The sequence below is a fragment of the Notothenia rossii genome (genome assembly GCF_949606895.1).
Source record: "Notothenia rossii genome assembly, chromosome: 5".
NCBI classification, from domain to species: Eukaryota; Metazoa; Chordata; class Actinopteri; order Perciformes; family Nototheniidae; genus Notothenia; species Notothenia rossii.
In genome coordinates this window covers 6,848,529-6,863,637 of record NC_136903.1, presented here as the reverse complement: position 1 = coordinate 6,863,637, position 15,109 = coordinate 6,848,529, and the positions used below count along the sequence as shown (strand labels likewise).

General features: G+C 40.7%; 1 protein-coding gene across 4 annotated transcripts in view; it reads left to right on the top strand.

The window, feature by feature from the left end:
• lrrk2 (leucine-rich repeat kinase 2) overlaps positions 1-15,109 on the top strand; it is a 69,331-nt gene that overhangs the window by 41,598 nt on the left and 12,624 nt on the right. For all 4 annotated transcript variants that reach the window (XM_079680811.1, XM_079680810.1, XM_079680813.1 and 1 more), the window contains 15 exons: positions 444-662; positions 2,887-3,088; positions 3,883-3,971; positions 4,251-4,438; positions 6,351-6,505; positions 7,318-7,464; positions 8,425-8,616; positions 9,151-9,297; positions 9,528-9,640; positions 9,781-9,971; positions 11,119-11,279; positions 12,167-12,337; positions 12,828-12,928; positions 13,468-13,680; positions 14,195-14,388. In XM_079680811.1, the coding sequence (XP_079536937.1) occupies positions 444-662; positions 2,887-3,088; positions 3,883-3,971; positions 4,251-4,438; positions 6,351-6,505; positions 7,318-7,464; positions 8,425-8,616; positions 9,151-9,297; positions 9,528-9,640; positions 9,781-9,971; positions 11,119-11,279; positions 12,167-12,337; positions 12,828-12,928; positions 13,468-13,680; positions 14,195-14,388 (2,483 nt within the window). The remainder of the gene's footprint in view (positions 1-443; positions 663-2,886; positions 3,089-3,882; positions 3,972-4,250; positions 4,439-6,350; positions 6,506-7,317; positions 7,465-8,424; positions 8,617-9,150; positions 9,298-9,527; positions 9,641-9,780; positions 9,972-11,118; positions 11,280-12,166; positions 12,338-12,827; positions 12,929-13,467; positions 13,681-14,194; positions 14,389-15,109) is intronic.

Genomic DNA, 15,109 nt, shown 5'->3' with positions numbered 1-15,109 from the left:
GTGTTGTTATGACTTCCTGTGTTTTAAGAGAAAACATTTACACTTTTAAAGGCAAGGCAAGTTTATTTATACAGCACTTTTCAACACAAGGCAATTCAAAGTGTTTTACAAAAATGAAAGACATTAAGAGCATAAAACACATTAGAAACATTAAAAAGCAAAGATAAGAAAACATGAATAACACAGGTATATGAATAAAAGTTACAGTGCAGTGTGAGATGTGTGTTTCCGGGAGTTCGTTCCAGATATTTGACAACACCCCTAACCTAAATTCTCACATTCCTCTACCCCTAGTCTTCCTGTGAAAGTATAGTTCCTTTGATCCTTTTCTAACCTTTTTATAAAAGATAGAACTCATTTTTCGAAGCACAGTATTTTTGAAATGTCAATTATATCGATATGTTCCCCTTTTCCTTAACCCCCTGCTCTCCTCTGTGCTCCAGGCCGTCGCCCCTCAGTCCCCGGTCATCCTGGTGGGAACACACACCGATGTGAGCGATGACCTCCAGCTTCAGTCCTGCCTCTCTAAGATCAGAGAGGAGCTGCTGAGCCACCAGGGCTTCCCCGCCATCAGAGACTACCACATGGTGTCCGTCTGCGAGGACTCCGACTCCATCGCCAAGCTGCGCAAAGCCATCGCCAGGGAAGTCACCGGCTTCAAGGTGAAAGGGCACGAACAGCTGATTAAAGGCTGTGTGTGTGTGGTCAAAATCTATACCTTTGATTAAACACACATTGGTTTCTTCTCATATCATTTTTCTTTAATTAGCATCTTTCAAGTTTCAAGGCTTTATTGTCATGTGCACATTGGCTACAGTCAGAGGTGGGAAGTAATGGAGTACAAATACTTCTTAAGTATATTTTTCTGGTATCAGCACTTTACTCCACTACTTATTTTTCTGACGACTTTTTACTTTTACTTCTTACATTTTTAACACAAATACCTGTACTTTCTACTTCTTACATGTTGAACCCAAATACCTGTACTTTCTACTTCTTACATTAAGAACTCAAATACCTGTACTTTCTACTTCTTACATTAAGAACTCAAATACCTGTACTTTCTACTTCTTACATTAAGAACTCAAATACCTGTACTTTCTACTTCTTACATGTTGAACCCAAATACCTGTACTTTCTACTTCTTACATGTTGAACACAAATACCTGTACTTTCTACTTCTTACATGTTGAACCCAAATACCTGTACTTTCTACTTCTTCCATGTTGAACTCAAATACCTGTACTTTCTACTTCTTACATGTTGAACACAAATACCTGTACTTTCTACTTCTTACATGTTGAACACAAATACCTGAACTTTCTACTTCTTACATGTTGAACACAAATACCTGTACTTTCTACTTCTTACATGTTGAACACAAATACCTGTACTTTCTACTTCTTACATGTTGAACTCAAATACCTGTACTTTCTACTTCTTACATGTTGAACTCAAATACCTGTACTTTCTACTTCTTACATTTTGAACACAAACACCTGTACTTTCTACTTCTTACATGTTGAACACAAATACCTGTACTTTCTACTTCTTACATTTTGAACCCAAATACCTGTACTTTCTACTTCTTACATGTTGAACACAAATACCTGTACTTTCTACTTCTTACATGTTGAACTCAAATACCTGTACTTTCTACTTCTTACATGTTGAACACAAATACCTGAACTTTCTACTTCTTACATGTTGAACTCAAACACCTGTACTTTCTACTTCTCACATGTTGAACACAAATACCTGTACTTTCTACTTCTTACATGTTGAACACAAACACCTGTACTTTCTACTTCTTACATGTTGAACACAAATACCTGTACTTTCTACTTCTTACATGTTGAACACAAATACCTGTACTTTCTACTTCTTACATGTTGAACACAAATACCTGAACTTTCTACTTCTTACATGTTGAACACAAACACCTGTACTTTCTACTTCTTACATGTTGAACACAAACACCTGTACTTTCTACTTCTTACATGTTGAACACAAATACCTGTACTTTCTACTTCTTACATGTTGAACCCAAATACCTGTACTTTCTACTTCTCACATTTTCCAAACAGGCTGGTTCCTTTAGTCTGAATGTGTGTTTGGTGGCGTGATCATTATTATTTAGAGTCATTGCGTGCCTATTGATTTGAACACGATCCGTGTATCCATCATTTCCTGGTCTTCTCTAAAGAAGAGGGACCAATGAAAACGTTGTCATGTTGCCGTTGTTCAGCATGGAAACATTCATTAGCTAACAATGACATTATTGTTCTATTAATATAAAGGGAGGTCAGGTACTCTTTCAAACAGCTGCTAGTTATGGGTACTTTTTACTGAAGTACATTTCAAAGCCCATACTACTTTACTTTGACTTGAGTAAAGAAGTTTAGTCAGTACTTCTACTTTTACCAGAGTATTTTTAAACACGAGTATCTGTACTTCTACTTGAGTAAAGGATGAGTGTACTTTTGTCATCTCTGGCCACAGTGTAGATATGGCAATACAATACTTAGGTCACAGGCTCCTCCAACAGTTCAACATGAATATATATATATATATATATATATATATATATATATATATATATATATATATATATATATATATATATATCTATAGGACATAAATAATAAATAATAAATAATAAATAGAACAGATAAGATAGAATGTTTTGAGATGTGCAAGTAAATACAAATAAAATAGAAATAGTGCAAAAATAGGAATGATATTAGATGAATAATTTGCAAAATGCAAACAGATGAATGTTTATGGATGTTCTTTAAAAAGTTCAGGTGTTTTGATCTTTAGTACACCTTCCTTTTATGTAGCTCTCCTCCGTCCTCATGTCCTCATCTCCTCTCTGGTCCACAGATCCAGGGTCAGCCTGTGATGGGCCAGCTGGTTCCCGACAGCTACGTGGAGCTGGAGCGCCGGGTTCTGCTGGAGAGAACCCGGGTTCCTGCAGAGTTCCCCGTCCTCAGACACCAGGAGCTGCTGCAGCTCATCCAGGAGAGTCAGCTGCAGCTGGAGGAGGCGGAGCTTCCCCACGCCGTGCACTTCCTCAGTGAGGCTGGTACGTAGAGTCAAGACTTTGAATACCTCTTATTAAATATAGAGTCCAAATTCATCAACATCCCAGAATCAGAATCAGAATACCTTTATCTGTCCCACTGAGGGGAAATGTACATTGTTACAGCAGAAAAGAGCCAAAGACAAAAAAGAAGTTACACAATTTACAAAATACACATCCTGTAACAGTTCTGAGGATTTAGCAGCCAGGTATATAGTGCACAGATCCCTCAGGTCATCTTCATTTAACTCAACATCCTTCAATATGACCTGTGCTGGGTCTCAATTTGCATACTTGTGAAATAACTTGTGCTATTGTGAGTGCATGGAGTGTCTGCATGGTGCACTCAAAACATTCAAAAGGTTTCCCATCAGTAAAAACACGTGGGTTTGCTGTCCTGGCTCCAAAATGGTGGAATGAGCTCCCCATTGAAATCAGGACAGCAGAAAGCTTACACATCTTCTTCAGACTGAAAACTCATCTCTTTAGACTCCACTTCGAGCGATAGAATTACTAACAAAGCACTTATATACTAACAAAGGAATGGCTTATCTAAAGCCAGTTGAGTAGCACTTGAAATGTTTGGCTCTATGAAACCTGATGTACTTATATGATTCTGTTTTCTTCAAGTTTCAAGTTTCAAAGCGTCAGCTAAATGTAATGTAGAGTGTGGACACTTCTTGCACTCAACGACCGCCAAATTGGGTTCATAGCAGGCGGTCTACTTTTAGTTTTGAAATAGAGTCTCAATATATCTGACCTCGCCTGCCTGTTGTTTCTCCTCCTCTGTCACAAAGGGGTGTTACTGCACTTTGATGATCCGACGCTCCAGCTCCAAGAGCTTTACTTCATCGACCCACAGTGGCTGTGCAACATCATCTCACAGGTAGCTTCATGTGAACACAGAGACAATCACACATGCTTCACTTTCTCTTAGGAGGTTAGGAGATCATGCAGGTACAAAGACAACACATTATATAAGCTAAGAACAATGTATTCCTACAAACACTTTGCATACACATGATTTATTTTCTTCTTGAATAGCTGATCCTAAATTCACAGAAGCAATCAGCGGCCACATAAAACCTCTGTATCAACCCCTCATGCAGGAACATGACTGCTAAAGAATGTGTCAGATATGCTGATGTTGTCTCTCTCTGTGTAGAAACTCACGTTAAAGGGCTGTGGCTCCTGGGAGCATCCTAAAGGAGTGGTTCAGCGCTCCGCGGTGGAGAAGTTTCTCTTTGAGAATAAATCTTTCCCCAAGAGCCACCTGACGCAGTTCTTCAAACTGCTGGAGAAGTTTCTGATCGCTCTGCCCTTCGGAGAGGACCAACTGCTCATACCCAGCAGGTACATTTCTAATGTTCTTTTGGGGGATTGCTCTTGTTAAGGGAGCGAATAAGTTACCGTATATCAAGACTTATTAAAAGTCACATATTATGCAAATTCCACTTTTTCAAGTCTCTTCTACATCAACATGTGTCCCCTCTTCTTCATGTCTCTTCTGCATCAACATGTGTCCCCTCTTCTTCATGTCTCTTCTACATCAACATGTGTCCCCTCTTCTTCATGTCTCTTCTACATCAACATGTGTCCCCTCTTGTTCATGTCTCTTCTACATCAACATGTGTCCCCTCTTGTTCATGTCTCTTCTACGTCAACATGTGTCCCCTCTTCTTCATGTCTCTTCTACATCAACATGTGTCCCCTATTCTTCATGTCTCTTCTACATCAACATGTGTCCCCTCTTCTTCATGTCTCTTCTACATCAACATGTGTCCCCTCTTCTCCATGTCTCTTCTACATCAACATGTGTCCCCTCTTCTTCATGTCTCTTCTACATCAACATTTGTCCCCTCTTGTTCATGTCTCTTCTACATCAACATTTGTCCCCTCTTGTTCATGTCTCTTCTACATCAACATGTGTCCCCTCTTCTTCATGTCTCTTCTACATCAACATGTGTCCCCTCTTCTTCATGTCTCTTCTACATCAACATGTGTCCCCTCTTCTTCATGTCTCTTCTACATCAACATTTGTCCCCTCTTGTTCATGTCTCTTCTACATCAACATATGTCCCCTCTTCTTCATGTCTCTTCTACATCAACATGTGTCCCCTCTTGTTCATGTCTCTTCTACGTCAACATGTGTCCCCTCTTCTTCATGTCTCTTCTACATCAACATGTGTCCCCTATTCTTCATGTCTCTTCTACATCAACATGTGTCCCTTCTTCTTCATGTCCCTTCTACATCAACATGTGTCCCCTCTTCTTCATGTCTCTTCTACATCAACATGTGTCCCCTCTTCTTCATGTCTCTTCTACATCAAAATGTGTCCCCTCTGTGGAAAGAGACTCTGAAAGTTTCAGGAACAAAGATTCTCTCTCTTTTTGATCCATTTCTATAAAAACCTGTCTGAAAATGAGCTGATCAGATTTTGGCCACTTTATGATGTCATAACGATGTGTTGGCTTGTAGCCAATCAGCAACCAATGTAACCCCCCCCCCCCCCCACACACCTTATCACCTGAATCTCCTCCTAGAGCACCAATTGGCGCGTTCACACCAAGTACTTTTCCCAGGAACTCTTTAATTCCTGAACTATCTAGTAGATCGCGTTCACATCGGAATAAGTTCCCTGAGGGAAGATTAGGCAAATGAAGCCGCTGACGTCACTTCTTCTTCTTCTGCTTTGGGTTTACTGGCAGGCCGCAAACAACTTCTCGGCGTATACTGCCATCCGAAGTCCTGGAGCTTCGGGTGGCAGTTAGCCTCTCTCCGTTGGTGCGCTGGGCTAATGCTAATAATGCTAATGCCAGCAAATAAAATGGGGGCTTCACAAAACTTTTCTGAGTTTTATGTGGCGTGGTTTGCAATTCGCCCAGCCAATCATAAATTGGAACCTTTTCCTCCCCAGGAAAGTACCACCTCTCTAGCAGGGACTGAAAAGGGGGGATAAGGTTCCCGAAAAAAAGTTCTAGTTCCAGATCTTTTTAGTGTGAACGCAAAATCCCAGGAACTATCGGAACTATTCCTGGGAAAAGTACTCCGGTGTGAAAGCGTTTTGTGTTATTTTTAACAGACAGAGAATAAGCACTTTTGAAACAGGGCTGAAACAGAGGGGACTATGGGTAATGCTGCAATAATCTGTTTGGTGTTTGGAGCCAAACACTTCAGAGACATGTTTTGTATATTTCTGAGACCTATAATGTATTGATGAAAAACAGTATCATAGGGGACCTTTAACTCTTTCTTCCGTTCCAGTTTGTCCAAACACAGGCCGGTGATCGAGCTGCCTCACTGTGAGAACTCGGAGGTGATCGTGCGTCTGTACGAGATGCCGTACTTCCCCATGGACTTCTGGGCGCGTCAGATCAGCCGCCTGCTGGAGGTCTCCTCCTTCCTGCTCTGTGGAAGAGGTGAGTTACACTACAGTACGCACAGTCACTCTTGGTACTATACTGTAGTTTAGAGATATGTTGATCGACAGTAATATAATCGGCAACTTTTTCGATAATCTGATATGTAGATAACCCAATTTGTGTTTTTTGAGACTGAAGAGGATGTTGCATTGTCTTTGTTGCTTTCGTTGCAGTTTTATATATATCTTATAATGTAATTCAGGTGAACTTCCTGTTTCATTTGTATGCTTTTATTTTGAAGGCGAGTTAACGCGGCTGACAGGAAGTGGTTGTAGCTTTCGAAAACAACGTGACGGAGAAAGTAATATCTTCTATGTAACGGCGGAGAAAGAGAAGAACGGACTGTATATGTAAATGTTGGCACCCCCCGAAGAGGCTCAAGCTCTTACGTTGGGTCTGGAGTTACAAATAAATTCGAATTCTTCAGTAAAGTAAAGCCTACGACCATTATTCGGAGGGAAATGCTACATGATACGATATGTACATTTTTCATGGAAAGATTGTAGGAAATGTAGTTTTCGCCTTTCAAATATCAAAATTCTCTACTTTACCATTTTTCATATGATATAAGGGCTGCACGACATGATATGATATACTGAAATGTTGCACAAGCCTATTACAATTTTTTTAAATTACTTGTTTAGCTTTATGTCTTAAGAAAACTGAATTTGATTGAGTTTGGACTGGCAAAACTTGTTTTAATAGAAACTGAGATGATGATTTTTCCCTTTGACCTGACATTTAAAACACCATCTTTAAACTATGATAGAGATAATAATGAATGAATGTTCATGCTGTGTGTTCTCCAGGTAAAGTGGTGCGGCCCAACCGGATCTACTGGAGGAGAGGAGTGTACCTGAGCTGGTCTCCGGAGGCGTACTGTCTGCTGGAGGCCGCCTCGCTGGAGGAGAACCCCTCCAGCTTCGTCAGAATCACTGTGCCCTCCTCACGGAAAGGTGCCAATGTTTTTATTTTTACCTTATATTTCATCATCTTGTATAAATTTGGCAATATCATAAATTTAAAAAAACAACATGTTTGTATTATTGAAGTGGCTTTTTAAAATTATTTTGTATTTATTTATGTTTTCTTCAGGTTAAAAAAACGGTTTTGAGGCAAACCATTTTATACTGTATGTAAAAAAATGAAACTAGATTTCTATTTTGAAAACAGCCTGTATGGAATACAATTCAATAAATAAAAAGTAAAAAAAGGGATGTAAAATATCTCTTATCTTATAAATCGGTTGTCTTTATTAAAATGTATATAAAATAAATCACACAGACGCAATGCAGTGTTTCCAGTGTTGCCTAAAAGTGCCCAAACACATAAATATGCAAATCATCTCAAAATCACACAAAACATCAGGGACAAAACGTTCAAGCGCTACTCACACCTAAAGATAAAGCTCAATAAATAAATCGTTACTTTCAAAGTCAATTCCTGAATGTTTTCAGTTGTTAATGACCAATTAAGAAAATAAGACCTCAAAACGAACAAGCTTCCATCCATGCTTTTATCTTTTGAGTACACTTAATATCTATCTTGTGTGTATGGACATTATGTGTATATGTATATATGTCAATCAACAGGTAAAGCAGATTCATAATAATAATAACAATAATAATGATAATTATTGCAGATTATAGATTAAAAATAAATCATTTAGGGACAAGGGGGTGAGATTAAATAAATTATACTTCCTCTCACTCCCTTTCGAACACTAGATGTGGGACTGTTTATGTTGCTAATGCTGTTGTTGTTGTAAATGGCATTTTTTGTTTCGATTTCTCTTACATGACTATGCACTGCAACACATTGTTTGTTTTGTAATTATTTATTTTACTTGTTCGAAATGAAATGTATCAATCAATCAATCAATCTTTCTAAAATGGTTGACTGTCCCCCCCCCTCAGGCCGGGTGCTGCTGGGTCAGGTCGTGGACCACGTGGACTCGCTGCTGGAGGAGTGGTTCCCCGGCCTGCTGAACACGGACGTGCACGGCAGCGGAGAAGCTCTCCTGAAGAAGTGGGCGCTCTACAGCTTCCAGGACGGGCAGGAGAGGAGCCGGATCCTGCTGGAGGACCTCTTCACCAAGTGTGAAAAGGGTACATAAATCACACTTAAATACAACACCTGTTTTTGTCGGTGAGAATTATGGCTGCCACAATATCTGATTGTCTTTACATTATTAACGTATTATACAAGCTTCCTATAGCTATGATCGCACTACTATAGTAGAACAAATCAATAAATCTATCGGTCAAATTCATCTTTGTTTAGTTTTACTGTTTGTTTTGTCTACTTTTTTTGGCAAATGCATTGTGAAAAATTCAAGTGTGTGTTGGGGAGGGAGGGAGACGAAGCAAGAATGGAAAATAATTTAATAATTGAAGATTATTTTTTCAATATATACAGTTTTCTATTATCAACATGCTATTAATTTTCATTTATTAAAAATATTGGTTATTGTCAATCCCCGTAAAACGTTTCGCCTCTTGCATGAATTCAACAATTCGTTTTTTAATCCATAAAAGTCAGTCTTAACCTCAACGTTTTTGTTTTCTAAATGTGCTCAGAAGCGCCTCATCTTCCTACCTTAAAATCTAAAATGTTGGCTATTATTATTTGATCAAATATAGATTTCCTGCTGGTGAACCCGAAGGACCCGAGCTTCAAACTCCCCATCTCTCAGATCGCTCCGGACCTGGTGCTGAGCGACCAGCCGGCGGGGACCATGCTGGACAGCGAGGAGCTGGAGGTGGACATGGTTAAAGAAAACCGTCTGGGTAAGTCATTTCTTCACACATACGCAAACATTTCCTAAATTGGAATCAATAAAGTACATCTTATCTTATCTACATTCTTACATATCATTCAAACCTAAAAGCTTTGATAAAAGGTACAACACAAGGAGCTTTATTATTCTCTCTTTTGTTGCTTTTTTTGGTCAAAACACATACTCATTTCTAAAGTGTTTAAAAGGGATGTGTAAATATATGATGTTTGTCCTCTACAGGGGACGGGGGCTTCGGGACTGTCTATCGAGGCGTCTACAAAAATGAAGAAGTCGCCGTGAAAATATTCAACAAGCATGCGTCTGAGTTTTACACCTACAGACTCCTCAGACAGGTACCGCTGATCATTTAGCCTCCAAACAGTCCAACGTGACGTTTGCCGGAAGTGCTCAACAAATACAAATAAAAGCGACGTAAACAAATAATGTGTTTTGGACAGTACAATGACTAAATTCTTTCTCCGCGGGCCTCCAGGAGTTGGCGGTGTTGGGCCGCCTCCACCACCCCAGCCTGGTGGCTCTGCTGGGGGCCGGCTGCTCCCCTCAGGTCCTGGTGATGGAGCTGGCTCTCAGAGGCTCTCTGGACTCCCTCTTTGAGCACGAGCACGGCAGCCTGAACAGGAAGCTGCAGCACAGGATCGCCCTGCAGGTGGCCGACGGACTCAGGTACGGAGTGAGGGGTGAACAAGAGCCGTACTTTTCCCACTTTAGTTCCGATATAGTTCCGAAATGTCGCGTTCACACCAAAAAGAGCTGGAACTAAAATTAGTTAATGAGAACCTTTTTACCCCCTTTTCCGTCCCTGCTATAGAGCAGGGACTCTCATGCGGCTCTCTTGTGAGAAAAGAGCTATATTCCTGATTGGCTGGGCGGATTGAAAACCACGCCCCGTAAAAGTCAAAAAAAGTGTTGTGAAGCCACCATTTTATTAGCATTATTAGCATTAGCATTAGCGCAGCGCAGAAACGCAGGGAGACTAACTTATGGCAACACAAAATAAAACATGGGAGCGGTGGAGATGAGGAGGTGTCGGCGTTCTGGTGATTTACTCGCCAGTCCCCAACAACCGGGGACTTCCGGCCGGGGATTTTGGGCGGCAGTATACGCCGTGAAGTTGTTTGCGGCCTGCCAGTAAACCCAAAGCAGAAGAAGAAGAAGTGACGTCAGCGTCTTCATTTACCTAATCCACCCTCAGGGACTTATTCCGGTGTGAACGCGATCTGTACTTAGTTCATCAGAACTAAAAAGTTCTCATGAACCTTTGTGGGAAAAGTACTGCGGTGTGAATGCGCCTAAAGAGAGCATTGGTCAGCGAATGATTAAAGGGTGTGCAATTGAACCATAACCACTAGCTTTAGGATCTTTGTTGCATGTCAAACCACTTTATGTATCTGTCTCTTTCTTCTCTCTCCCATTTTACTGCAATCTGACAAATAAATAACAGACATTTATTTTTGGGAATTATGGCATTTAATTGCTTTTCTTGTTTTGTCTTGTTTAGTCTATTTCCTTGACAATATTTGGAAGTATTGGAAATGTTGTTGTTTATTTCCTCGAAACATGTTGAATGATAAAAGTCTTGTGAAGATCAAATAACAATATCGTACATTACAGTATCATTTTGGATGTAGACTAAGTGCAAAGATACTATCATTTCTCATATGTTTTTTGATAAAATCATCAACCAAAATGTACTAAATGGAATACCATACGGATCTTCAGAATCAGGTTCAACACTTATAAAACTATAGTGTCGAAAATGCTAAAAATATGACATAGAATCCACGTTGTCCCTTCCTTTCTGTGTGACCAGGTACCTCCACTCAGCCATGATCATCTACCGGGACCTGAAGCCGCACAACGTCCTCCTCTTCAACCTGAAGACGGACTCGGAGATCATCGCCAAGATCACAGACTTCGGCATCGCTCAGTACTGCTGCGCCATGGGGGTGAGGAGCTCCGAGGGAACGCCAGGTGAAACTCTCCAGACTTTTTACTTTCACACTCTTTTTTAAACACTTTATTTAACACAATAACAGGAGAAGACGCAGGTGCTATATAAAAAAGAAATACAAAAAAAATTGTAGCGGCCATCGCTCATCAAAAAAGGCCACTGATGGAGGTTAGCAGTCAGAGTTCCCAACGCGTGTTGTTGTGAAGGATGAGGTCCACCATGATGTCATTTGAAATACTTTATTTACTTGTCCACGGTTAAAATGTTCTTTTAAGACTCACGTATCTAAAGTCTTGTTTAAAACATAACGATCAGGCACACGTTCAGACACAAACAATCGCGGTCAACAAAGCGTGTGGCTTCCTCTCTAACCTCTCGTCCCAGCTGATCACCCGTGCCCACATATATAGGTTGATTACCTCCCGTGATCCCAGGTGCGCAGATTGGATGATGACGCGTTCACACACACATAGACAAACCCCGTGCACAACCCAAAGCAAATTGGTTCCAACAAAGATGAATACATAAAAAGAGAATTATGCTGTAGTAATAGCAATGACACAAAAAAGATAGAAATACACATTGAGGATATGCAATTACAGTTTATTTATTTTTATTTATTTATTTATTTAACAGAAACAGTGCACATCAATTAACATTTCTGTAAATGTGCCAGTTAGCCAAGAGTCTATTTTTCATCTGTAGTCCCTGGACAGATTTTGTAAGTCAACCTTAAAGCAAGTAACAAGTAAATACAATCAAATAAAAACATGCAACATACATTACTGGAATACTAAAGAACAGAACATGATAAAACACAGGCAGTGCAGACAGACACTGGGTTGTAAGTTCACGGGCAGTATCCCTTTGTTGCTTATTCAAATGGATTCCTCTCTATATCTCGCAGGCTTCAGAGCTCCAGAGATCGCCCGAGGGAACGTGATCTACAACCAGCAGGCGGACGTGTTCTCGTTCGGCCTGCTGCTCTACGACCTGCTGACCTGTGGGGAGCGCATCTCTGACGGCATGAAGTTCCCCAGCGAGTTCGACGAGGTCGCCGTGCAGGGGAAACTGCCAGGTAATCATAACTTAGATTTATATAGCGCTTTTCAGGGGACCCAAGGTCGCTTTGCAGAAAAAAAGAAACAACAAGAAACAGTCAGACAGACATAACAACAAATGAACTAGGGGCTGAAGGCCTTGGGAAATAGGTGTGACTTGAGCGCCCTTTTGGCTATTTGTGTTCTTATTTTTGATGTTATTCTAGTGTTCTTAAAATACTTCTCCCTTTTTTTTTTTTACTTGTATGTATGCACCACGCCACCAACTCAAATTCCTCGTATGTGTCGACCTACCTGCTAATAAACCAGTTTCTGATTCTTTTAAAGGCGTCATCATTAAAGACTGATATCAGCTATTACTCCCTGTTAGTGCCTTTATAACATGTCACCTTTAAATGTACTCATACTTTAAGAAATGTCGTCCTTTTTTAAATGTGGTTTAATGAACTTGAATACAGAATCCTCCTCAACATATACCCGAGTGACCTTTGACTCTCCTGCCTACAGACCCAGTGAAACACTACGGCTGCTCCCCCTGGCCGGGCCTCCAGGAGCTGATGAAGGACTGTTTGAGGGAAAGTCCTCAGGCTCGACCCACTTCTGCTCAGGTGTGAAATGGGAACTTAGTAAAGTACAGACACGTTTATCTAGAGCGCCCCCTGGTGGTGTGATCAACAACGTTAAACTGCTGCAACCAACAATGCACTTCTTAGCAGCTTCACACTAGGAGTTAGCATAACAAGGGCTACCTCCACAAAAAGCCTTTTCCTTTGGATTTTGGAATATTGCAGAAATTAAGCTCTGTGGCAAACACACATTTATGATATTTACACGCTTTGTTCAGCAAGATAATCTCCATATATTGACACCACTTATTCTTTTTGAAGCGTAAATGCAATCACAAGAAGTACAAACGCTTTAAATAAACGTAATCATGGTCAAATTACGTCACATCACCATCGCTAAGCTAAAGGCGGCTAATGTTCGACGTTATGACGTTTTTAGTTTTTAGAAGTGGGGTATTCTTTCAGGCTTAAAGAAACCATTAACTTTGATACGAGGGAACCCAGAAGTGATATGAAATGGCGACTCATTTCCAGCTTTAGGACAAAACTAATGTGTGTGTCCTCCTCTGTGGCGTGTGCAGGTGTTTGATCGGCTGAATTCGGGCCAGATGTTGTGCCTGATGAGGGAGCTGGTGGTCCCCCGTGCGTTCAACACTGAGTGCTTCACGGTGAGCTCTGGCAGCGGGGACGGACCCTCCATCAGACACACAGCCTGGGTGGGGGGGGGCAGCAGCACCCAGAGGAGGGGCTTCATCACAGCCGTGGACCTGGACACCAACGCAGTCTCTACACAGGTACCAACAGCGCTAATGCACCCTAATTATTAGCTACAGATTGGTGCAGTGATGACGTATTTTTGTAGGTCAACCCTGAAGTAAGCTGCTCGTGGGTTCCCTCGACCAAAAAGCAACGAGATTTCTCCATAGGATTTTGGAATATTGTAAAAAAAAAACAAGATCTGTGGAAAACGGAGCTGTTTGATAAATGCACGTTTTGTTCAGCCGGACTTTTGTAAGTTTCGAATCATAAATCTAATCGATAGATTTATGATCGATAGATTTAAGATTCGATAAATACGTGGAGACATGTGGAGAAACTTTATTTAGATAGCACCTTTCATGCTTGACGAAGTGCTTTACAGAGTATGACAAAGAATGACACTAACAAAGGAGGAACATAATTCAAAACAGGGTATAACCAACAGAAAGAGTTATATCACTGAACCATAAAACATGAACAGTGATACTACAATACAATCGCCCCCAAATTACAAGCCAAATTAATCCTTTACTTCTCTTCCTCCTGCAGGACATCGACATCAGTCCTGTCTTGTGTCTCGTGACCGTCCAAATCCCAACGGAGGCCTGTGATTGGCTGGTGGCTGGCACCCAATCAGGGTACTTGGTGTGTATCAGCACTGAGGACCCGTCGAAATGGCACCGCCTCCAGAGTGTCACTGACGCCGTCACCTCGCTCTACTTCCACGTGCACCCTCGTCGAGCGTAAGATATTATATTTGATGTGTGATGATACTTCTCGTGTAACAAATGGATGTATTGGTCTGACTTAAACAAATGAGGGGGGGGTCATTAAAATATAAGTTTCAAGATGGGAGAGACATGAACATCCATTGCACATTTTAGGACATATTTATTGTAATGCTTGGTTAGAAGGCGTATTGGATCTAGCATGGGTGCTTCAGGGTATTTTACATTTCAGGGTCTGCTAAATATTTAGGGAATCATCCTCAGAGGTTTATGAAAATGTAATTCATCTTGCCAAAAAGTACAATTAACTGACCAATTGTCTGAATGCCAACACTGTCATCACTTTTGGCATCTTGGTATATGGCTGTTTATGGTCTCTAGTGAATTAAATTAACAAAAGATATGTGAGACTAAACAGTCTTAAGCATTTTCATTTACAAAATACAGTTTTGCTCATTTGATTTTGGGTTATTTCGAGTTCTGAAACCATGTTGATTAAATTCTTCCTAATGTTGTCATCTTAAAAGTTAAATAAGGTCATGATGCTGAGTTTCAATAAGCGACTTTAGAAGCCAAGCTATCCGTTGACTTATGGACACACACACACACACACACACACACACACACACACACACACACACACACACACACACACACACACACACACACACACACACACACACACACACTCTCTCTCACACACGCCCCTCACTCTAAGCCCCGCCCCTCACTTTAA